The following is a 25,040-nucleotide window of genomic DNA, read 5'->3' on the forward strand; positions in this document are numbered from 1 at the left end:
CAGGGAACCAGAAAGTGGAAGGAGAGGAGAGACAATCAGAGCAGGATGGCTGTGAGCATCCTGAAGCGAGAACAGGTTGGCACGGATGATGCAGTTTCCCCTCCCCAGCAGAAGAGCTGGACCAAAGGCACCCCAAGCCCAGCATCCTGCTTCTGGCAGTAGTCAGTCCAAAGGTCCGTATAGTTAAAGCTATGGTTTTCCCAGTAGTGATGTATGGAAGTGAGAGCTGGACCATAAAGAAGGCTGATCGCCGAAGAATTGATGCTTTTGAATTATGGTGCTGGAGGAGACTCTTGAGAGTCCCATGGACTGCAAGAAGATCAAACCTATCCATTCTGAAGGAAATCAGCCCTGAGTGCTCACTGGAAGGACAGATCGTGAAGCTGAGGCTCCAATACTTTGGCCACCTCATGAGAAGAGAAGAATCCTTGGAAAAGACCCTGATGTTGGGAAAGATTGAGGGCACAAGGAGAAGGGGACGACAGAGGATGAGATGGTTGGACAGTGTTCTCGAAGCTACGAACATGAGTTTGACCAAACTGTGGGAGGCAGTGGAAGACAGGAGTGCCTGGCGTGCTATGGTCCATGGGGTAACAAAGAGTCGGACACGACTAAACGACAACAACAAAGAGCAATTTCCGTTAACAGTTTCATATATCTGAAAAAGTGTGCATGTACACAAAAGCTCATACCAAAATAAAAATTTAGTTGGTCTTTAAGGTGCTACTGAAAGAATTTTATAATAATAATAATAATAATAATAATAATAATAATAATAATAATAATTTATTATTTATACCCTGCCCATCTGGCTGGATTTCCCCAGCCACTCTGGGCGGCTTCCAACAGAAAAATGAAATAAAATAATCTATTAAACATTAAAAGCCTCCCTAAACAGGGCTGCCTTCAGATGTCTTCTAAAAATCTGGTAGCTGTTTTTCTCTTTGACATCTGGTGGGAGGGCGTTCCACAGGGCGGGCGCCACTACCAAGAAGGCCCTCTGCCTTGTTCCCTGCAACTTGGCTTCTCGCAGGGAGGGAACCGCCAGAAGGCCCTCGGTGCTGGACCTCAGTGTCCGGGCAGAACGATGGGGGGGGGGGAGACGCTCCTTCAGGTATACTGGACCGAGGCCATTTATCATATCATGAATAGAGACATTGGATTATTATCTCATTATAAACGATAAAGCTATTTTTAGCCAACTCACCCCTTGCTTTTTCCTGTAAGACCAATTGCAGTCGTTAACAGTCGTCCACAGGTTTACCACACCTATCAGCCAATCACCCATTCCCACCACCCTTCTGAGTAATACCCCTCCCCACCCTCTCACTATATCTAAGGGTCTGGTGAATTCTGTTTCAGTGTATCTGAAGAAGTGTGCATGCACATGAAATCTCATACCAATGGCAAACTTAGTTGGTCTCTAACGTGCTACTGGAAGGAATTTTTTTATTTTGTTCCGACTACGTCAGACCAACACGGCTACCTACCTGTAACTATTATTATTATCATCGTCATCCTTATTTAGATTTGTAACTTATAAATGGTAACAATGGGAGGGCGTTCCACAGGGCAGGCGCCACCACCGAGAAGGCCCTCTGCCTGGTTCCCTGCAACTTGGCTTCTCGCAACGAGGGAACTGGCAGAAGGCCCTCGGCGCTGGACCTCAGTGTCCAGGCAGAATGATGGAGGTGGAGACGCTCCTTCAGGTATACAGGACCGAGGCCTGTGCATGATTCTCCAGCGGTTTGACCTCACAATGGAGGCGCACCCCATTGTCTCTCAAGACAGACAGGTGCCAACAACATTGGCACCCCACCTTACCCCCCCCAAAGAGCTCAGGGTGCCTTGCATAGTTTCTCCCCGTTTCATCCTCACAATGACCCTGTGAGGTTGTTCTGTACTGGGGAGAAAAGTGGCCTCACTCTCCCCCCCCCCCCAAGACCTGAATTCCCAGAGATTTCTGCCAGTTCTCTGGACCCTCTTCCTCTGCGCATCTGCTTGGCCCTGTGGGGTGGCTGGAGAATGCTGCTTCTGAGCATGTGAAGAGAACCATTCCCATTCCACCAGGCGCCTGCCTTTGCCCTCCCCCCTCCATTGCGACCATGTGGCCCCTGGCATCAGAGGGAGGCTGGGGCCCCGTGGCTCCTTGGGCAGGGGGCCCTATCCCTCACCGTTGAGGAAACTCTCCAGGCTGAAGAGCTTTATCTTCTTCTCGCGCTCGATGGGGTTGGGCCCCGCCAGCTCCCCGGCGCAGGGCCCCGTCCAGAAGACCTTGCACTGGCAGAGGCGGATGGCGTAGATGTCCTGGCCCTGCAGCTCCAGGATGAGGCCCCGGTCCAAGACGTCCAGCAGCTGGTGGGTGTAGAAGCGCTGCTTCTCGTTGGGGACGCCCTCCGCGCTGGGGAAGCGCACCTGCTCCAGGGTCAGGGGCCCAAAGAGCTCCACTTGCTCCTGGGTGGGCTTCAGGTTGCTGTAGAAGAGGCGGCAGCCGTGGGGGTTGCTGATGGTCAGGGAGCCCACCGAGCGGCCGCGGTACTGGAACTTGATCTCCAAGTCGGTCACTGCGGGAAGGCGGAGGGGGAGGGGAAAAGCAGCAGGAGGGCCCTGTTTAGTCATTGTAACGACTCTTGTAGAAAGCACAGGTCCTACATGCAGCCTTGGACTCCAGTTCCCATCATCCCTAACGGCCTTGGACTCCAGCTCCCATCATCCCTAATGGCCTTGGACTCCAGCTCCCATCATCCCTAATGGCCTTGGACTCCAGCTCCCATCATCCCTAATGGCCTTGGACTCCAGCTCCCATCATCCCTAACGGCCTTGGACTCCAGCTCCCATCATCCCTAACGGCCATGGACTCCAGCTCCTATCATCCTTAACAGTGTTGGACTCCAGCTCCCATCAGCCCCAGCCAGCACGGCCAGCAGTCAGGACTGATTGGTGGAAGTTGGAGCCCAACAGCATATGGAAGACTACAGGTCCCATTTATTCATTTCAAAGAATCACAGTTTCCGTAAAACTACAACCGGCACCCTCCTCTTGAGAGCAGGCGGAGCGTAGAGCGGCTGGGTGCGAGGGCTGGGAAGCCCCCCAAGTTTGAATTTCGCCTCAGCCACCAACCTACCAAAACATGAGCAGAGCTTGCTGGATGAGACCTATGGCACATATAGCCCAGCATCCTGATCTCACATGAGCCAAACAGGTGCCCCTTGTGGGGAAGCCACAAGCAAGACCAGAGCCCCAGAGCCCTCTCCCCTCCTGTGGTTTCCAGCAACTGGGATTCAGAAGCATTTACTACATCGAGGGCCATCTCCCCCTCCGTGAATTTGCCCAGCCCTCTTTGAAAGCCTTCCAAGTTGGTGACCCTCACTGCCTCCTGTGGGAGAGAGCCCTGGGCCTAAGCTTTCCCTCCGGTGCTATGGGGATAATAACACTGGGTTTGCCGTAAGAGAAGGCACAGAGAAGTGCTTTGCAAACGTTGGAGGGGTTCTAAACATCCGCGGCGCCATCGAGCGCATCACGGAAATTGTACGAGGAGGAAGCACTCTTGAAACCAAAGAGGGAGAAATATAAGGAAACAAGATGGCAGCTCCACCCAGTGGATTCCCTTCCAGCCCCTAATCTAGAGGTGCCCAAACTTTTTTCAGAGAGGGCCAGATTTGATGAAGTTAACATGCGTATTGACCTTTTTTTTAGGATTGAAGTTGGTGAACTTTTTTTTACAATTTTACCCCCAAGTTGTTGAGCTTTTTTTATAGGATTCAAGTTGTTGAACTGTTGAGCTTTGGGGGCGATTTTACCCCAGGAAAGAAACTGCCACAGGGGCTGGATTAAACCGACCAGTGGGCCGGATTAGGCCCCCGAAACGGACTTTGGACAGGCCTGCCCTAATCGTAGCACTACATCAGCCGCCGCTGCTATTTCCCCTTCCCAAAGGATTTCGCAATTCCCGCCCGCCCTCCTGCTTCCTCCCCACCGCAGGACGGATCCTTACGTGGCAGCATGTGGGGGCTGATCAGCAAATCCGGGATGAACTGCTCCATGGGCGCCACCGGGCAGCCCCCCGGGCGCAGGGGCTCCAGGTCCGCCGACATGGGGACATCTCCTGGAACAAGGGGCATCCCTCTGGCCGGTTCGGCAAAGTTGGGCGCCGCGGGCTCCCCGCCAACCGCAAAAGCGCCGACGGGCGGAGGCGGAGGGGGAACGTTCATGCGCGCCACGTGGGGGAAGGATCCGTTGGCGCAAGCGCCTGGGTACAAGGCCTCCTGCTTCAGCCACGGGTAGGGGGGCAGGGGCTCCGCGCCGTGGGACGGATCTGCGGAAACGAGAGCCAACCACGTATGAAATGTTAGGAAGGGATCTCGAGGGCCATCCAGTCCAACTCCCTGCCGAGCAGGAAACACCATCAAAGCATTCTTGACATACGCCTGTTAAGCCTCTGCTTAAAGACCTCCAAAGAAGGAGACTCCCCCACACTCCTTGGTAGCAAATTCCACTGCCTGACAGCTCTTACTGTCAGGAAGTTCTTTCTAATGTTTAGGTGGAATTAGGTGGGATGGGCACTGCTGCTGGAATGTAAGGTTCTTGACTGCTCAGATAGTCTGCTCCTGCTCCTGGATGCTTTGCAGTGAGAACACGGGGCTCTATCCAAGTAAGGCACTCACTCTCATCCTAGCCTACCGCACAAGGTTGTAGTAAGGGCAATAAAGGGAGGAAGAAAACTATTCACACTGGCTTGAGCTCCCAGTACGTTTCCAAGCACAATTCAAAGTGGTGGTGACTTCTAAAGCCCTAAACGGCCTCGGCCCAGTAGACCTGAAGGAGCGTCTCCACCCCCATCATTCAGCCTGGACACTGAGGTCCAGCTCCAAGGGCCTTCTGGTAGTTCCCTCCCTGCGAGAAGTGAGGTTACAGGGAACCAGGCAGAGGGCCTTCTCGGAGGTGGCACCCTCCCATCAGATGTCAAGGAAATAAACAACTACCTGACTTTTAGAAGACATCTGAAGGCAGCCCTGTTTGGGGAAGTTTTTGATGTTTTATTATGTTTTTAATATCCTGTTGGAAGCTGCCCAGAGTGCCTGGGGAGGCCTGGCGAGTTGGGTGGGTTATGAGTAAATTAATAATAATAATAATAATTGTTATTACAGTGGTGCCTTGCTTAATGAATGCCCTGCTTAACGAAATTTCCGCTTAACGAAAGGATTTTTCGAGCGGAGGTTGCCTCGCTAGACGAATTTCTTTTATGAAAAATTTGTCTAGCGAATCACGGTTTCCCATAGGAATGCATTGAAATTCAATTAATGCGTTCCTATGGGCAAAAAAAATTTCAAAAAAATTTCGATGCATTCCTATGGGATTCGCTAGACGAATTTTTCGTTATAATAAAAGACCCGTGGAACAAATTAAATTCGTCTAGTGAGGCACCACTGTACTATTATTATTACTACTTCTTGAAGGTGAGATGTAAACGCAGTGCAATAAATAATAGGGCCTACTCATGGCTTGTAAGCTCTCCTATGCAGTGCAAGAATTTCTGGATGTTTCTTGAGATGGTAATGTTGAAAATGACCAGTAGGCGTGTGCAAGAGTAAAGCGTCACCCAACTGGGTTAATGATCCCCATGTCCCCCCCCCCCCAGCTCCCCTCCCCCTCCGGCACTCTGGCACTCACCTGCAATTTGTAGCGTGGGCATCATCTTCTGCAACTACAAATCAAGCAATCGGTGTTAGTGGTGGCGGGGAAAGACCTTGAGCACCCCTGTTTGAAGACACCCTGGGCACCCCCAGGAAGCAGCACTAACCTCCCCTTGCACCCCAGTCGGAACCCCCCCCCCTGTTCCAGAGCTGGAAAGACAGGCAGCAGTGGTAGTGGGCTTAGTCTGGAATTTCTCACTAGAGGCTGTGTCCCTGCTTGTCACCCTGCCTGCTGCTCTGTCCCTTCCTTGAGAGGGACTCTTTAGCTGAGATTACTGCATTCCAGGGGGTTGGGCTAGATGACCCTCGGGGGTCCCTTACAAGTCTGGAAGTCTACAAACTACTGAGCTCACTTTGCTGGGCCTCTTGGGTTTATCGTCATGCAAATCCAGGACTGCGAGGAGGCACTACAAATCCTCTAACGAGAGCTGCGTGACGACAGCCTTGCGTTTTTATTTATATAGGAAGAAAAGCATTTATAAATCTCTCCCCCTCTCTCTCTGTGTATGTATATACACATTGCGTACAATATAAAAACAATAACATAGCCCTAAAGGTAATAAAAGCACAGCCTGGAAAACATGCAAAGGCAAATTAAACGGAGTGTCGGGATAAATCAGTGTCCAAACAAGCCTTTGGAGCCTGGGAGGGGATGGCTAGGAAACTGCTGGGAATATCTCCGCCCACCTCTGCAGCATTCAAAGTGCAGAAGGAGCCTGGACAATGCCAAGAACAATGGTGGTAAGCAGAGTTGCAGAAACTTGAGAAGTGTCCATCCAGATATCCTGCTTGTGGGTCTCTTAGAAAGTAGGATGTTGGACAAGGAGGTACCTCGAATCTGGAAACCCAGCCCAGCAGGGGCCTCCCCTCTCGATGTTGTGGGTCTCCAATTCCCATCACCTCCAGCAAAAAAGCCAGAAGGGCTGTTGGCTGTCCAGCCTCCCACATGCAAGGTTATTTGCTCAGAGGTGAGAAAAAACCCTTATCTGCAGAACGCAGGAATGCGGAACTGAGGGGACCGGAGGGACACTGCCCTTTGAAAAATAAAATAAAAAAAATCCACGCAAACTTCACAATTCTGGGCAGCAAAGCATTTCCTTCCATCTGCTAGATCAGGCATCCCCAAACTGCGGCCCTCCAGATGTTTTGGCCTACAACTCCCATGATCCCTAGCTAACAGGACCAGTGGTCAGGGATGATGGGAACTGTAGTCCCAAACATCTGGAGGGCCGAAGTTTGGGGGTGCCTGTGCTAGATCATCAGCAGAGGTCCTAACTACCACATGCCAACGCCTGCAATTTCCCCCAAGGGTGAAAAATGATCAGAAAGAGAAAGCGAGTAAGTTGTTCTTCCTTACCTCCTCCTCTTCTTCACAACCGACGTTCTCATCTCCAGCGAAAGACTCTGAAGGCCAGGGGGAGGGAGGAAATGTTATATGTTCCCCAGAGCCTCTTTCTTGCGCTTTATGTGTCCCCCTACCTGAATTATCCTCCCCACCCGTCCCAAATGAAAACACAGAAAGGTTTACAGCACAAGGGGTTGTGAGGAGAGGAAGGGAGTTGTGTTGCTCTTCATGGGCAATGTCACCCACGAATGACTCTCAAAACTATGGCAGTATCTGGGCGACTTTTGCAAATCATGTGTGCATGTGAGACAGAAGGAGGGGAGACTGGGAGACCTGTTACTCATCTTCCACAAATTCATAGCGACTGCAGAAAACGAATTTTGCTGAAGGGTTCTCCCCTCCAGAAGTTGGGGCAGTTTGGAGGCAGAGAGAGGAGTTTTAAACTTACGAGTCAGAAACTCGAGTGCCAGGCGGGCGGCTCGGATCACGTTAGCAGGATGTTGGGGCGACTGGAGAGGCGAGGAAGCAGGCGCAAGGGGCCACCTCAAGTCATTTAGGCGCTAAGGAATATACCCCATGCAAGATGCTCTCGCCCGCTCAGGCAAAGGCAGGTGGGCAGTTTTGAGGGGCATTGCGGCTTCCTTGAGCTGCTCAACTTGGGGGGGGGGAACCTTCCGTCCCCCAGCTGAGCGAGCCCCAATGCCTCTTGGCATCATGTCCCCCATCTGAGCAGTTTAAGGAAGCCCCCATGTCCCTCCGGAGCAATATGGGGGCTTGCTCGCTATGTAGGGCTGGGCGATGTATGTACATTCCAGATATCGTGACATATCAGCAAGTTGCCGCGTGAGCCGTATCACAATGTTGAAAACCGGATATTGCCCAGCCTTAGAAGCCAGGAGCGTCTTACCCATAGAGGCTAGTGGCGCGGGGTGCCAGGGCGCCAAGTTCTGGAGGGCGCCAGGGAAGAGGCAGAGGCTGGGCGCGGCACCTCCAGGCATCAGCTCGCCGCCCTTGCCCGCCTCCACCATGCCGCGCCAAAGCAGCGCTGCGCCCGGAGCCTCCATCTACCGTGGCCACCGCGGCACGAAGCGGCCAGCTGAGCCGGGAGGCGCCATGTCCAGCCTCCGCCTCTTCCCTGCTGCCTGCCTCCTCCAGCCCCAGGGCTGGCTCTAGGAGAAGGCTGGGTGGCACAGGGCGCCAGGGCATGGGGCTGCCAGGGGGGTGCCTCGCTGCACGCAGCGCCTGCCCACCAGCTGCGGCAGGAAACGGGGCGGGGGCGCCGGAGCGACCTCCGCACCACGGCGCCAGGGCACCCGACATGCTTAAGTCGGGCCTGTCCAGCCCCGCCGGCAGCGCCATCCTCCCTAAAAAACTCTGGGAAACGGAAGGAGGGGGGCACCGGAGGGAGCTTTGCACTACGGCGCCAGATATGACTAAGATGGCCCATCCCTGACTCACACCTCCAGGAATGGAAGGAAAAAACACCACGGCGTTGTTATCTGCGGGGCACACGCTCGTCCCCACCGCTGTCCCTGGTCAAGCAGGTTCCCCCAGGGCTTCAAAAGCCAGCCGGACCTGTTTGACCAGCTATAGCAAGGGGGCAAAGCAGCCAAGCATCTCACAGGCAAATCTTTCTCCCACCGAATCACATTCAGCTCCCAGGGGGTGGGCAGAGAGGGGCGTGGTGGGGTTTTTGTCTGTCTTCCGGAGCCAGCAGACAGGCAGCTTCCTGCTTTGGCTTCGGGGAGGGGTGGGGAGCAGGGCCGGCGCATCCATTTAGGCGAACTAGGCAGCTGCCTAGGGCGCCAAAATGGAGGGGGCGCTGGCCAGTCTGCCTGCCGCTGCCTGCCGCCCCCTGGTGCTGCCTGGGGCCGCCTCCACTGCGCCTGTCACCTGTTGAGCAGCTTCAGGCCGCTATCCTGAGGTGCGCGCGTGTCTCCGGAGAGCGGCCTGAAGCCGCTCAACAGCTGACAGCTGCAGTGGAGGCGGCCGCCCCAGGCTCGCGCTCCCCGCACGAAGCTCCGGAGGCGCGTGGGGAGCGTGAGCCTGGGGCTGCCTCCTCCGTGCCTCTCAGCTGTTTTTTATTTTATTTTTATTTTTCCTACTTTTTAATTTTTTCTATTTTCTATTTTTTTTAATTAATTAATTTTATTATTTATTATTTATTAATGGGGGGGGGAGAGAAGAAGGTGATTTCGCCTAGGGCGCAAAAAAACCTAGCACCCGCCCTGGTGGGGAGAGGGAAATGGATCTTTTTAGGGAGCAGCAGGAAAGTTGGGAGTTTGCAAGCGCGCATAGGGCAGCTGGTACCTCCGTTGGGCTGTGGGGCATCGCAAACCTCGTAGATCTTGAAGGCCTGCATGGGGGTGTCCTTGGTGCCGTCGTAAATCAGGTTGAACTCGCGGCTCTTGTTGAGGGCACAGCGCAGGTTGGCCTTCCACTTGGCGGGGTCCGGCTCGTCGACGCCTTCGTTGTATTTGCCTGTCTCTTTGGCCCAGGCCTGGGAAAAGGACAGGACGGGACACGGGGCAGGGGAGATTTAAAACACCACCACCTGAGAGCGCCCGTTTTAAGAACGGGTATCCAGTGCCACCCTCACACATCCTCACATGAAACAGGGACAGAATCAGTAGCAATAATTTGTAGTTGTTGTTATGTATTAGTGTATATAGTTTTCCCTCGGGTCCTTGACAGTTGTTTTAGGAGGGAACTTTAGGAGGTCCTGTTCTGGCTTCCGAATAAAGAGCTTCTTGAAGAATCGCTGTGTCGTCTACCCACTATTTAATAGTTGTTAATGGTGTTTCTGGGACCCAGGTGGCGCTGTGGGTTAAACCACTGAGCCTAGCGCTTGCTGATCAGAAGGTCGGCGATTCGAATCCCTGTGACGGGGTGAGCTCCCGTTGCTCAGTCCCAGCTCCTGCCAACCTAGCAGTTCGAAAGCACGTCAAAATGCAAGTAGATAAATAGGAACCGCTACAGCGGGAAGGTAAACGGCGTTTCCATGTGCTGCTCTGGTTTGCCAGAAGCGGCTTTGTCATGCTGGCCACATGACCTGGAAGCTATACGCCGGCTCCCTCGGCCAATAATGCGAGATGAGCGCGCAACCCCAGAGTCGGTCACGACTGGACCTAATGGTCAGGGGTCCCTTTACCTTTACCTTTAATGGTGTTTCTGTGTTGTTTGGATTATGATTATGATTATTTAACATCTCACCTTTTTCCCAGACAGGGACAAATTAAAAACCACACAGATAAAATACAGAAAGCCAAAAAAAACCCTGTACAGAAGATCGTTAAAAAATGATTAAACTCTAATCAAAGTAACACCGTATAAAAAACCCAATCTAACACCATCATACTGTATTTTTGTTATGGCGTTTTACACTTTTTGTATTTGTAAATCAGCTTGCCTACCACCCTGATATTTTGTCTGAGGAGCATAGCTGCCAAGTTATCCCTTTTTTACAGGGATTTTCCCTTATGCTGAATAGGCTTCCTCGCGAGAAAAGGGAAAACTTGGCAGCTATGCTGAGGAGCGAACTGTAAATATGCTTATCGGTGAACAATTTTCATTTATTTTGACACCATCGTTATATTAATGCACGCTACAGGTATGCTAATGTGCTTTTTCCTTCATGTATTTATAACTGTCAACGTATTTTGCTTATACGTTTTCTAAAAATGCAATTTTAATTTTTCCTTTTAAAAAAATGCAGTAAGAATTTATAGAGGTGTATGAAGTGCCAAACAACAAAACCACACAACTCAAACTCCCCCCCCCCAAAAAAAAACCTGGTATTGTTTATATTCAAAAACAATATCCATGCTACCTTTCCAACCTGCCTGGGTTGCAGATAAATAAAAATATAAGTGTATATAAGTGAATATTTTAAAGAAAGCAACTCTGCAATAAAAAGGTAAAGCAAGATCTAAATGGCAACATCGCACAGAGCCATTGGATGAAAGCTTCCCTCAGCTATCTCTAAAAACAGCACAGAATAAAAACTCCCCCCCCTTTTTTTACACCCTGCGAGGACCTTACCAGGTGAGTCCCCTTCATGGGAGGACCCTGCAAAATGGAAGTCGCTCCGGAGAAACCCCTCCTCCTGTTCCTCATAACCCAACCTGGTGCACTCCAGATGTTGTTGCCAGGCTCCATCTTCCACCAGGCACCATGCAGACCCCAACAACCTCTGAGGGGCTGCCTGCCTGCAGGCCCCTCAGCGCCACATCGAAAAGAACATTTTTGAAATGCCCAAGCGCTCCTCATTGCCACACGGCACGCTGCAGGCCTATGTCCAAGCAGGTGCCATCTTGGAAGAAAAAATCCCTCCTGAGCGAGGTGAAGAAGCGTCTCTTCCAATAGGGCGCCTGGCGTCTCCAGTATTTTGTATAAATACTTGAACAAATGAAGTAACAAATTAACTGGTGTTTGGTTTTCTAGTCCGATTATCTATTCTAACCCACTGTTTCCCAAACTTTGGTCTCCAGCTGTTTTTGGACTACAACTCCCATCATCCAGGGGTCAGGAATGATGGGAGTTGTAGTCCAACAACAGCTAAAGACCCAAGTTTGGGAAGCACTCTAAGTTAGGGTTGCAGCCCTAATTCCTACCTTTTTTTTTTAAAAAAAGGCACTGTTATGTGGGATATAGCGGGGAATTTTAGCCGGCAAGCTAGAGAGCTCTCCCTCCTCACGCACCTTGAATATAGTGTTCTCGTCGTCCTGGCTGGGGATGTGGCGGGTGGCATGGCGCCAGGGGATGAAGAAGCGCTTCCTCTCGCCATCCACCCAGCGGAGTCCCGGGTACTGACCGCTGTTGACTTGGGCCACCAGCCAGGGCTTCAGGCGGACACGGCGGGGATGAGAACTCATGGCGTCGTCACTGGAGGGACAACCGGCCGGGCGACCTGCAAGGAGAAGGCAGAATCGGTCAGGAAGCGCACGGCCTCCGAGGGCAAATGCACTCGCGACTTCATGGTTAGATTGCTGCAATGCGGGGGGCGGAAGGCACATGGAGGCACATGTGGTGGAACTGTAAAAAGATCAGACAGTTTTGGGAAATGATCTACGACGAACTTCAGAAAACGTTTAGATGCTCTTTCCCCGAAAAGCCTGAAGCCTTCCTGCTAGGAATTATGGGAAACGGAGTTCCAAAAAAGTTCAGGAGAATCTTTATGGATGCTACCGTTGCTGCCAGAATTTTAATCGCAAAAGGTTGGAAGGGAGAGGCTATCCCATCCAAATCAGACCGGCAAAATAAATTAAGAGAGTGCGCTGAACTGGCTAGATTATCAGCAAGGTTATGAGACGCTACAGGTGAAAAATTTACCAGAAAGTGGGACATACACAAACTTTATGTAAAAGAACATTGTCACAATATCAATCCGTTGGAAGGTTTTGATTGAGCTCCTGTGTGTACAGGGGAAACTCGGAAAATTAGAATATTGTCGAAAAGTGCATTTATTTCAGTAATGCAACTTATTATTATTTATTTTAATTTTAATTTTTACAAATGCTTTTTTTTTGAAATTCCACAGTAATAAAACAAATACAATAGTTACAATACAGTAATACAAAAATAAACATCACTATTACATTTCATTAATTACATTCCATTTATAATTGACCCGCCTCGTGTTCTTCCTTTTGTAAACCGCTTTACTTTTACAATCAAGAGGTGCATCAATTTTACAACATAAAAATAAATTATATTTCTAAATAGATGTCTTTCTATTACCCGGTGGTGTCCATTCTTTTTCTTCCAAGACAGATAACACCCACTTAAGTTGATATCATTATTATTATTATTATTATTGTTCAGTGGAACCTCAGCTCCCGAACACCTTGGGAGCTGAACGTTCCGGCTCCCGAACAATAAAAAACCGGAAGTGATTGTTTGGAAGCCGAACATCCAGCGAGGCTTCCGATTGGCTGCAGGAAACTCTGTCAAATGGACTCCCGGAACGAATTAAGTTCGGGAACCAAGATTCTACTGTAGTATTATTACCATTATTATTATTATTATTATTATTATTATTATTATTATTATTACAGTGGTACCTCGCAAGACGAATGCCCTGCAAGACAATTTTTTCACAAGACAAATGCGTCTTGCGATCTGATGGTGAGTCGCAAGACGAATTCGTTTTGCGAAAAATTTGTCTTGTGAATCGCAGTTTCCCATAGGAATGCATTGAAATTTAATTAATGCATTCCTATAGGCAAAAAAAGAAATTCCAATGCATTCCTATGGGAAACCGCGATTGGCAAGACGAATTTGTCGCAAAATGAATTGACTCGCGGAACGAATTAAATTTGTCTTGCGAGGAACCACTGTATTATTATTATACCCTGCCTTTTTCCTTGACAGGGAACCAAGGCAGCTTACAGATAAAAATAACAGGTAAAAACAATAATTAAATAACAATTAAACATTGATGATTATAAATATTAACACACACAAATAATTACAGTGAAGGGTGTGCTGGGTGGGAAATAAATAAGAAATGATGAAAAAAATCACTGCTGAGGTGCCCCCACAATTGCCAGGTTGGGGGGGACAGACATTGCGGCTTCTTCTTTGGCTGTTGCCATTGGCTGTGGACTGTGATGTCAGTGGGTATACGCAGTGCTTTTTTCTGGGGGGACGGGACACACAGGAGTACGCATACACCTAAACATTTTGTGAATCTTTGTACTTTTGTCCATTTACGCTGTGGGTTGCGTACATCACAGGTTACGAACGCACCAAACCTGGAAGTGCCGGGACAGTTACTTCCAGGTTCGGCGATTCGCGCATGCGCAGACGCGCCGACTCACGCAGCAATCATGCACAGATTCGGCGCTTTAGGTTGTGTACTGCTCTGGATGCGAATGGGGCTCTGGAATGGATCCCGTTCGCATCCAGAGGTACCAAAGGTCTCATATTTATTTCCCCCGATTGGAACTATAAAATGGTGATTTTCTTGAGTCAAAATGAGAATACCCCAAAACATTTTTAAAGGGGAAAAAAACCACTGGGTATACGGAAGCCAACTTTACCTCCCCAAATCACCCACAACACTATCAAAGGGGAGTTGATAAAACAAGATTTCTGCTTTTGATCTGGGACACTTCAGTTTATACCAGCAGCCTCAATGCCTGCCCTAAAACCCTACAAAATCCTCCGGCCGGGAAGCACAAAAATTCCACCCTGAAACAGCTTCCCCTGATCTCCTCCAACCTGTTATTTGCAGCCAGTCCGTTAAGTGTTGGTTCGGGGAACTTGCCTGCATCCTTCTTAGGAGGAAGCCCAGAAAACAACCTTACCCAGGCAAGACAGTGATGGTGACAATCCTTCTCTTTACAGGTAAGTAGCCGTGTTGGTCTGAGTCGAAGCAAAATAAAAAAATTCCTTCAGTAGCACCTTAAAGACCAACTAAGTTTTTATTTTGGTATGAGCTTTCGTGTGCATGCACACTTCTTCAGATACACTGGAAACGGAAGTGTCAGGCCCTTATATATATATATACAGAGGGTGGTTGGGGGTGGTTGGGGATGGGTGATGGGCTGATGGGAGTGGTAAACCTGTGGATGGCTGTTAACGGCTGCTGATGGCTGCAATTAGTCCGGGGGGGGGGGGGAAACAAGGGCTGAGGTGCTAAAGAAAGCTTGATCATGCATAATGAGATAAGAATCCAATGTCTCTATTCATCCCAGGTGGCTCCATGGTTTTAAGCTTGGTAATTAGTTCCAATTCAGCAACTTCTCTTTCCAGTCTGTTCCTGAAATTTCTCTTAATAGCAGCCACCCCAAACAGCTCCTTTCCTCTCTGCCTGGGGCCTCGCAAGCTTCTAAGGCATTCCACACATTTTAAGATGAGGGATGACTCTAATCTGCGCAGATGATGACTCACAACCTCCCAGTTCTGGTTCCACAGGTGTGACAGCTACAATGCCGAGCAGAAAACAGGGAAATCCCCAACAGTCACCAGCTGCAACGGAGACACCAACCTTCCGCTTGGGTCAGGAATAAGAGCGGCCATGGACTCAGCCTCCACCACAACACTGTTATAGGAATTCTAAGGTCTCATATATATAAATCATATGTTCATAAATGCACAAGGCAAACACATAGAATCATAGAGTTGGAAGAGGCCACAAGGGCCATCCAGTCCAACCCCCTGCCAAGCAGGAAACACCATCAAAGCATTCTTGACATATGCCTGTCAAGCCTCTGCTTAAAGACCTCCAAAGAAGGAGACTCCACCACACTCCTTGGCAGCAAATTCCACTGCCGAACAGCTCTTACTGTTCTTCCTAATGTTTGGGTGGAATCTTCTTTCTTGTAGTTTGAATCCATTGCTCCGTGTCCGCTTCTCTGGAGCAGCAGAACAACCTTTCTCCCTCCTCTATATGACATCACATCCTTTTATATATTTGAACATGGCTATCATATCACCCCTTCACCTTCTCTTCTCCAGGCTAAACATACCCAGCTCCCTAAGCTGTTCCTCATAAGGCATCGTTTCCAGGCCTTTGACCATTTTGGTTGCCCTCTTCAGGACACGTTCCAGCTTGTCAGTATCCTTCTTGAACTGTGGTGCCCAGAACTGGACACAGTACTCCAGGTGAGGTCTGACCAGAGCAGAATACAGTGGTACTATTACTTCCCTTGATCTAGATGCTATACTCCTATTGATGCAGCCCAGAATTGCATTGGCTTTTTTAGCTGCTTTTTTTAGCTGCTGTAGTTCGCCCAGGATACGGCTGCAGTTCCCAGCACCCTTAAACAAACTGCTGAGTCTCCTGCCTTGGTTTCAAGACGCAGCCGGGTGATTTTTTGGCACAACCATGCAGCTGTCAACTTCCAAACAGCTTTAAGCCGCGGGGATCAGACAGATACACTAAGGCAGGGGTCTGCAACCTTTAAGACAAAAAGAGCCACTTGGACCCGTTTCCGAAGGAAAAAAATAAACTGGGAGCCGCAAAACAGGGACGTAATTAGAAATCAGAGGGCCCCATAGCAAAATTTGCTATGCCCAATAATCAATGCCCCAAAATGCCATAGAAAATTAATCAGGGCCCCAGTGTACCATAAATCATAATCAGTGCCTGATGTAAATAATAATTAATAATGAGGGCCCAATGTCATCATTGTCATTATAAAAATAACTTTGAGTTTGGGCTGCCTTGATTACTGGGAATGGGCAAAACTCTGGCTCCCTTATTAGGACACCCGTATGGTTTCATGTGTGTTGCTCCCATCAAGTGAACTTATAAAATTTCCTCATATTGAATCAACCCATTGATTAATACATCTACCTCAATCTCCTGACCAGGCCGGCAGGAGGCCACAGGCAGGCCGCAGGCAGGAGCAGCAGCAGCAAACACGCGCTCTGAGCCCGCAAGCCTTTTCTGCTGCTGGGCGGGAAGAAGTGCGCCTGTTTAAAAAAATAAATAACTCCGCCCCCGCCCCCGTGAGCCTATTGGCTGCAGAAATGCAGCGGGGAGGGGCTGATGCAGGGAGGGGGCTGCTAACATCACCTTGCGTCCTTTTTGCACAGCGCACAACGGAGTTGTGGACTCCGGCGGGCGCCGTGCGGGGCGCAGGCGCACAGCGCGCCGCCGCAGCTGTGTGCTCCGGCGGCGGTGGGAACCGCGCGAGTGTCTGGCGGGCGTGGCGGGCGCCGCCGCATGGCTCAGGCGGCACATGGCTCGGACGCCTCCTCCCCTCGTATCTGCTCCGGAGCCGCAGCAAAGGTGTAAAAGAGCCACATGCGGCTCCGGAGCTGCAGGTTGCAGACCCCTGCACTAAGGTGTCCGAGAGGGTGGGCTGGGCTGGGAGGGAGAAGTTGCTCTCCGTGGAAAAATCCCAGTCCCCTGCGATTACGGTAGAAGCAGTATCAGGAGCTGAGGAGACTTAAAAGCCAAGGCTACACATTCTTCTCTGCAGATTCCCTGGGGCATTCCTGCACCTCAGGACGACTCCTGAACACCTAGATTGGGGTTGCCAAACCAGTCTTTTCACTCCAGCAAAACTTTGCTTTCTCCCTGTGGTGTTGCATTGTTCCTTTGTAGCCCTATCAGAAGAGTGCGCTTGAATCGGGCTGGTTTTACTCCAAAAAGACGGTCACATTTCCTTAGAATTTTGAAGTGTCAAAATTAGTGGCTTTAGCCCAAACGTAGCAGAGTTTTCCTGCACAGCGCAGAAGCTAGTTGAGGTGGAAATGACTAGTCGGCTAGACGCAGAATAACTATTTACAGGATTTATTAAAAGAAAATAAAACCAGCAGAGTTTCTGCATACAAAGCAAATCAAAATAAATCCTTACTCCTTCTCTTCTCTCTCCAACCATACGCAGCACTCCTACTCCTAACACCCACCAAGGAACAACTGAGCTAGCATTCCTAGATAACAGAGTTCAGTGCTGGTCATTAACCAATCAGAGAGCTGTTGCCAGGACAGGCAGACCTTTGCTTTCTGCCAAGAGTAAATTGACACTGCCTTGAGTTAATTGTATGAAGCAAGAATCTGTAAGTTTCCCATGAGAACCAATTAACAGAAACTGAACACATTTATTTATGTGCTCGTTCCTTTCCACCACTTGTATCTTGTCCTATATCTATCTATCTATCTAATCTATCTATCTATCTATCTATCTATCTATATCAGGCATCCCCAAACTTCGGCCCTCCAGATGTTTTGGACTACAATTCCCATCTTCCCCGACTACTGGTCCTGTTAGCTGGGGATCATGGGAGTTGTAGGCCAAAACATCTGGAGGGCCGCAGTTTGGGGATGCCTGCTGTATATCTTAAAAAATCAAAGTGGCAAATGGGAATAGCCTGCTGTATATCTTAAAAAATCAAAGTGGCAAATGGGAATATCCTAAAGCCATGCAAAATTCAGAGCAATGTTTCCGTCCCTTCCTTGGTTCACAGAATCACAGAATTGTAGAGTTGGAAGGGACCCTGAGAGCCCTATAGGCCAGGGGTCAGCAAACTTTTTCAGCAAGTCCATTGTCCCTCAGACCTTCCGGGGGGCCGGACTATATTTTGAAAAAAAATATATGAACGAATTCCTGTGCCCCACGAATAACCCAGAGATGTATTTTAAATAAAAGGACACATTCTACTCAGGTAGAAACACGCTGATTCCCGGACTGTCCGCGGGCCGGATTTAGAAGGTGATTGGGCCACATCCGGCCCCTGGGCCTTTGGCCACCTCATGAGAAGAGAAGACTCCCTGGAAAAGACCTTGATGTTGGGAAAGATGGAAGGCGCTGGGAGAAGGGGACGACAGAGGGCGAGATGGTTGGACAGTGTTCTCGAAGCTACGAACATGAGTTTGACCAAACTGCGGGAGGCAGTGCAAGACAGGAGTGCCTGGCGTGCTCTGGTCCATGGGGTCACGAAGAGTCGGACACGACTAAACGACTAAACAACAACTCCAGAGAAGGAGAAAATAAAGCCTGCTCCACCTTCCATGGGACAGCCCTGGAGACATTTGAAAATAGCTATCACATCTTCTCTCAGTCTCCTCTTTTCCATGCTAAACATCCCCAACTGTTCCTCATAAGGCCTGGTTTCCAGATTGTTTATAATCTTGGTCACCTTCCTCTGCACACCCTCCCAGCTTTTCAATATCCTCCTTAAATTGTGGTGCCCAGAACTGGACATCATATTCCTGGTGGGATCTGACCAAGGCAGAATAGAGCGGGACTATGACTTCCCTTGATCTGGACCAGGGGGGGTTAGCAAACTTTTTCAGCAGGGGGCCGGTCCACTGTCCCTCAGACCTTGTGGGGGGCCGGGCTATATTTTTTTGGGGGGGGGAATGAATGAATTTCTATGCCCCACAAATAACCCAGAGATGCATTTGAAATAAAAGGACGCATTCTACTCATGTAAAAACACGCTGATTCCCGGACCACCCACGGGCCAGATTTAGAGGGCGATTGGGCTGGATCCGGCCCCCGGGCCTTAGTTTGCCTACCCATGACCCCTGATTTGGACACTAGACTTCTGTTGATGCGGTCTAGAATAGCATTAGCCTTTTTTTGCTGCTGTATCACACGGTTGGCTCATGTAGACCTTGTGGTCCACCGAGACCCCGAGACCCCTTTCACATGTACTACTGGCAAGCCAGATGCCCCCACCTTATATTCGTGCATCTGGTTCTTCCTGCCTAAGTGAAGAACCTTGCACTTTTCCCTCTTGAAATTGGCCCAGTTCTCCAATTTGTTACGGTCATATTGAGCCCCGATTCTGTCTTCTGCGGCACTAGCTACCCCTCCCAGTTTGGTTGTGAAACGCGATCCCTTGCACACATGAGGAATAACAGCAGATCATAGAATCATAGAGTTGGAAGAGACCCCAAGGATCATCCAGTCCAACCCCCTGCCAGGCAGGAAACACCATCAAAGCATTCTTGACATATGCCTGTCAAGCCTCTGCTTAAAGACTTCCAAAGAAGGAGACTCCACCACACTCCTTGGTAGCAAATTCCACTGCCGAACAGCTCTTACTGTCAGGAAGTTCTTCCTAATGTTTAGGTGGAATCTTCTTTCTTGTAGCTTGAATCCATTGCTCCGTGTCCGCTTCTCTGGAGCAGCAGAAAACAACCTTTCTCCTTCCTTTATATGACATCCTTTTATATATTTGAACAGGATATCATATCACCTCTTTGGAGGAAAAAAGTGGCATATACAGTGGTACCTCGACTTACGAAAGACTCGACAACCGGATTTTTCGACTTACGAGTGGGGCAAATGGCCGCACGCTTATGGATTTCTCGACATCTGAACGGAAACCGCGGCGGTTTTAGATAGGGTTTTTTCGACTTACGAATTTTCAGAAGGGGTTGCTTCGACTTACGAATTTTTCCATTTCCAACGCATTCCTATGGGAAATCGTGTTTCCAATGGCGCTTTTCGACTTACGAATTTTTCGACCGCCGAAGGTGCCTTCGGAACGGATTAAATTCGTAAGTCGAGGCACCACTGTAAATGGAGAGAATAAATAAGTGAGGGGGACTCAGAGAAGACGTCTGCAAAGGTCAAGACGGGGCAGTCTCCCCGTACAAACCCTGACCAGACAGGCAACGGGAAGCTGTCCCGCACTGTACCCAAGAAATAGGTATTGGAGGTGTGTGCCAGGCCATGGGGGGTGGGGTGCACCCCTCTGTCCTGCAACATCTCCGCCCCTCAGCACCTGCCGCCTGACGCATCCGCCCAAGTCCGCCTAACGGTTGAGCCGCGACGCCACTCGCTAATCACAATTCCAAACAACGTTTTGCACAAAGCGCCCTGCGCTGTTTGCACACATTTGGGCTTCTCTGCACCCCCTCAGGCAACGGCGGAGGCCGGTCCGGCAACTCTGGGTGCTCCTGGTTTTGTCATAGCTGCCGGTAGCCGAGAGGCCTTTTCCTCCACCTGCTCCCGTTTGGAGAGGTGGAAAGTTCCTGCTCCTGCCGTTGCGCAATGCTCCACGGAAGAGGCTTATTCACCCGCTGACACCCACAGCCGCCTTCTGGGAGGCGGCAGATTCTCTCACAGAGCTCCAAATCCCAGCTCAAAAGCTGGCTGGGTGTGACCCGTGGCCCAAACAGGGCAATAGACAACAAGACTTCCCCTTCCCCTCCTACCAAATCTATGCTGAAGGCTCTCCCAGACTTCCAGAGCAAGATTTGGGGGACATGCAAGGAGAGGAGAGGAATAGGAAGTCTGTGATCAGATATCCATTCCGCTTGGCCTTCTCAGTGGTGGCTGCTGCCAGGCAACTTTGGAACTCCCTTCCTAAGGAAGCCAGAACGGCTCCCTACTTGCTGCCCTTTCGCCAGAAGGCAAAAAGACTGTCTTATTCCGGCAAACTTTTGGGAACTGACTGATTCTTTAAGGAAGGGGCTTTTAATTGTTGTGTGCCAATTTTATTAACTGTATTTCTAGTTTACTTCCAAACAATTATCTTCTATATCAGGCACCCCCAAACTTCGGCCCTCCAGATGTTTTGGACTACAATTCCCATCTTCCCCGACCACTGGGTCCTCTTAGCTAGGGATCATGGGAGTTGTAGGCCAAAACATCTGGAGGGCCGCAGTTTGGGGATGCCTGTTCTATATGCTTTTGGCTTTCCCCCCACTTTTAATTTTTTATCAGGTTTTTCCAAAGTTTCACAAATTGGTTTCACATCAAACAAGTACATTGCTTCCTATGTTAACTTCCAACCTTTACATCCAGAGTGTTTATCATCAAACCCTTTCCTGCTACATTATGCACCAGGCTCTTTTCAATTACAAAATGCAGTTGGTGCTGTGGTCTAAACCAGTGAGTCTCTTGGGCCTGCCGATCAGAAGGTCGGCGGTTCGAATCCCCGTGACGGGGTGAGCTCCCATTGCTCTGTCCTAGCTCCTGCCAACCTAGCAGTTCGAAAGCACGTCAAAGTGCAAGTAGATAACTAGGTACTGCTGCGGCGGGAAGGTAAACGGCATTTCCGTGCGCTCTGGCTACCGTCACGGTGTCCCATTGCGCCAGAAGCGGTTTAGTCATGCTAGACGCATGACCTGGAAAGCTGTCTGTGGACAAACGCCGGCTCCCTCAGCCTGAAAGCGAGATGAGCGCCGCAACCCCATAGTCAAATTCAGCTGGACTTCACCATCCAGGAGTCCTTTACCTTTTAACATTTAGTACAATCATTTTATCAATTGTTTGCCGCTGCTCCCATCTTGAATCCTGCCCGCGATTTCATTTGACTATACAGGGGTGCCTCGACTTACGAATTTAATCCGTTCCGAAGGCACCTTCGTAGGTTGAAAAATTCGTAAGTCTAAAAGCGCCATTGGAAACGCGATTTCCCATAGGAATGCATTGGAAACGGAAAAATTCGTAAGTCGAAGCAACCCCTTTTAAAAATTTGTAAGTCGAAAAAACCCTATCTAAAACCGCCGCGGTTTCTGTTCGGATGTTGAGAAATTCGTAAGCGTGAGGCCATTTGCTCCATTCGTAAGTCGAAAAATTCGGTTGTCGAGTCTTTCGTAAGTCGAGGTACCACTGTACAGTGGTACCTCGGAAGTCGACCGGATTCTGTTCTGGACGTCTGTCTGACTTCCATAGCTTTCTGCAACCAAGGCACGGCTTTCGATTGGCTGCAGGAAGCTCCTGCAGCAAATTGGAAGCCACGGAAACCACGTTGGACGTTTGGGTTCCGAAGAACGTCTGCAAAATGGAACACTCACTTCCGGGTTCGTGGCTTCCGGGAGCCAAAACGTTTGACTCGCAAGGTGTTCTGGATCCAAGGTACGACTGCAATACTTATTTGAATAGTAGCCGTTCGTCTTTTCTCTCTGTTTTAATTTTCGTACGTCACCCTTAATCTTGGTTTGGGGGAAAGGCGGGATATAAATAACTATAGTCACCCCTCGTCCATTCCTTTGCCTTTCCAAACTTGGGGGGGGGGGGTGGAGTAAGGAGAGAACCACTGAAAGAAACCACCGAAAAGGGGTCAGAGTGTGACCCACGTGATTTCCTCCCAAGGAGGCAGAAGGAACTGAAAGTGCAGTCTGTTCTATGTAAGAAGTGTTCTTTTTTGGTGTTTTCTTTCCCCCCCTTTGTTTGTGTGCTTATTCTTCTCCTGGGGGACGTGACTCATTTCATGAGGTCTAGCGCTTGAAATGCGGAAAGAGGCAAACTTGTAAAGAAATGAAACCAATTCACCTGATAAAAGGGGGCAGATGGACAGGCACACCAGGGCCGGATTTAGGTTTGATGAGGCCCTCAGCTCCTGAAGGTAATGGGGTCCTTGAGATTTTCCAGCTGTCCTTTGTCAACAACAAATTGTTGCTGTTTTTGTGTTGAATATATGCTATACGGTCATTGATGGACCTCATAGGTGTCTAAAAGCCATTTGCACATAACAAATAGGAGCCTACACAACGCAAAACATTGTTGCTGTATGTAGGTCTTATTTTATTTGCTTTTTATCTTATATTTTGGAAATGCAGTGGTACCTCTACTTACGAATAACTCTACTTACAAACGTTTTGACTTACGAATGGAGCTCCGTCCGCCATCTTCAATGCGGTTTAGATATGATTTTTTCTACTTACAAATTTTTAGATAGGGTTGCTTCGACTTACGAATTTTTTCTCCCAATGCATTCCTATGGGATTCGACTTACAAATGTTTTCGACTTACGAATGTGCGTTTGGAACGCATTACAGTGGTACCTCGGTTTATGAACACAATTGGTTCCGGAAGTCTGTTCATAAACTGAAGTGTTCATAAACTGAAGCGAACTTTCCCATTGAATGTAATGGAAAGTGGATTAATCCGTTCCAGACGGGTCCGCGGAGTACTCAACCTGAAGCGTACTTAACCCGAAGCATGGGCGTAATTGGTTCCAGAAGTCTGTCCATAAACTGAAGCGTTCATAAACAGAAGCGAACTTTCCCATTGAAAGTAATGGAAAGTGAATTAATCCGTTCCAGATGGGTCCGCGGTGTTCATAAACCGAAAATTCATAAACGGAGGTGTTCATAAACCGAGGTTCCACTGTAAATTCATAAGTAGAGATACCACTGTGTATGGTACATCCTTTTATTTTTCATTTGCTGTAAATTTTTGGGGGGCCCCCAAGAGAGTGGAGCCCTAAGCTATAGCTTATTTAGCTTATACGTAAATCTGGCACTGACTGGCACACACAGAAACAGCCGCTTCCATGAACATAATGTGTTTCATGTGGGGCTGCCCTTGAAGGCAGCTCAAAACGATCTGCTTCTTCAAAGACCACACAGTTGAAGTACAGAATTTGCCTGAATTACAGAATCACAGAGTTGGAAGGGACCCTGAGAATCATCAAGTCCAGGGGTCGGCAACCTGCGGCCCATGGGCCACAAGCGGCTCACCGGGGTCGTTTAAACGGCCCATGAGTCACCCCTGAGTCCCCACACGCTGAGCTAAACTGGTGCGGCGCGGAGTGCGGACTTGCTTCCGCAGCGCCGGAAATCGCACCTGTGCCGGAAAACGCATCTGCGCAGACACAATCCGGCCCACAGAGCGATCTCCGCGGGAGTGAACCGGCCCAGGCGAGGTAAACCTTGCCAACCCCTGATCTAGTCTAACCCCCTGCAATGCAGGAGTCTTTTGCCTAACGTGGGACTCGAACCCACAACCCTGAGCTCGAGTGTCTTGTGCTCTACCAGCTGAGCTATTGACAAGATGTAGGGGTGGCTGCCAATTGGGATGGCTTCAAAAGAAGATTAGACAAATTTATGGAGGGGAGACAGCTGTCAATAGCTACTAGGCATGATGGTACATCCATTTTTTCCCCCATTTAAATTCCATTGCTGGAAGTAGTAAGCCTCTAAGCCCTAAGCTTTTTCTTAAGATTCAAGGCAGGTGAAAGAAAAGTCCTTCTTCACACGGCGCAGAGTTGAACTATGGAACTCCCTCCCACTAGAAGCAACGGTGGTCACCAACCTAGATGTCTTTCAAATAGGATTTGGCAGATTCGGAGAGGGCAGTCGATGGCCACTAGCCCCGTCGGTTATGCTCTGCGGGTGGTCGAAGGCATACCCGGCAAGTGTCCCCGAAAAACCGGGATGCCCCAGTTTTTATCGCGAGAGCACGGAGGCCGTTTCGTTTGACGTGATTTCGTGGCAGAATTTTCCCCTTGAAAAAGGTGCTTTCCCCCAGGGCTGCGATCTTGCATGGCCCCCCCAAACGCGTGGTGTTTTTGGAGGGGAAATTGTGTTGCAATAAAAAAAGAGAAGATTGTGTCCCAGCTTTTGGCTTCACTGTGTTGGAAGATATGCAAAGGCCGTGATACGTTCAAATCCCAGTTGCTGTGGGAGGTCAAATCCTGCTTGCAGCTTCCCCACGGACATATGCTTGGCCGGATCCAGCAGGCAAATCTTGTCTTCCTACCGTATGTCCCAGTAGCTTGAGCTCAGTTTCTGCTGTTGAGCTTCCCATCATGTGGCCATCTAGTCAGTCCCTCTAAAAACAGGGCGCGGGTCTTCCTGG

General features: G+C 49.5%; 1 protein-coding gene across 1 annotated transcript in view; it reads right to left on the reverse strand.

Moving 5' to 3' along the window:
• The window catches only part of IRF5 (interferon regulatory factor 5), a 45,556-nt gene that overhangs the window by 6,080 nt on the left and 14,436 nt on the right, over positions 1-25,040 (reverse strand). The window contains exons 2-7 of the mRNA XM_060279262.1: positions 11,739-11,947; positions 9,349-9,538; positions 7,051-7,097; positions 5,671-5,704; positions 3,995-4,315; positions 2,175-2,564 (exon numbers count right to left, since the gene is read on the reverse strand). Coding sequence (XP_060135245.1) covers positions 2,175-2,564; positions 3,995-4,315; positions 5,671-5,704; positions 7,051-7,097; positions 9,349-9,538; positions 11,739-11,912 — 1,156 coding nt within the window. The 5' untranslated portion in view covers positions 11,913-11,947. The remainder of the gene's footprint in view (positions 1-2,174; positions 2,565-3,994; positions 4,316-5,670; positions 5,705-7,050; positions 7,098-9,348; positions 9,539-11,738; positions 11,948-25,040) is intronic.

Source organism: Zootoca vivipara, chromosome 10, assembly GCF_963506605.1.
Source record: "Zootoca vivipara chromosome 10, rZooViv1.1, whole genome shotgun sequence".
Lineage (NCBI taxonomy): Eukaryota > Metazoa > Chordata > Lepidosauria > Squamata > Lacertidae > Zootoca > Zootoca vivipara.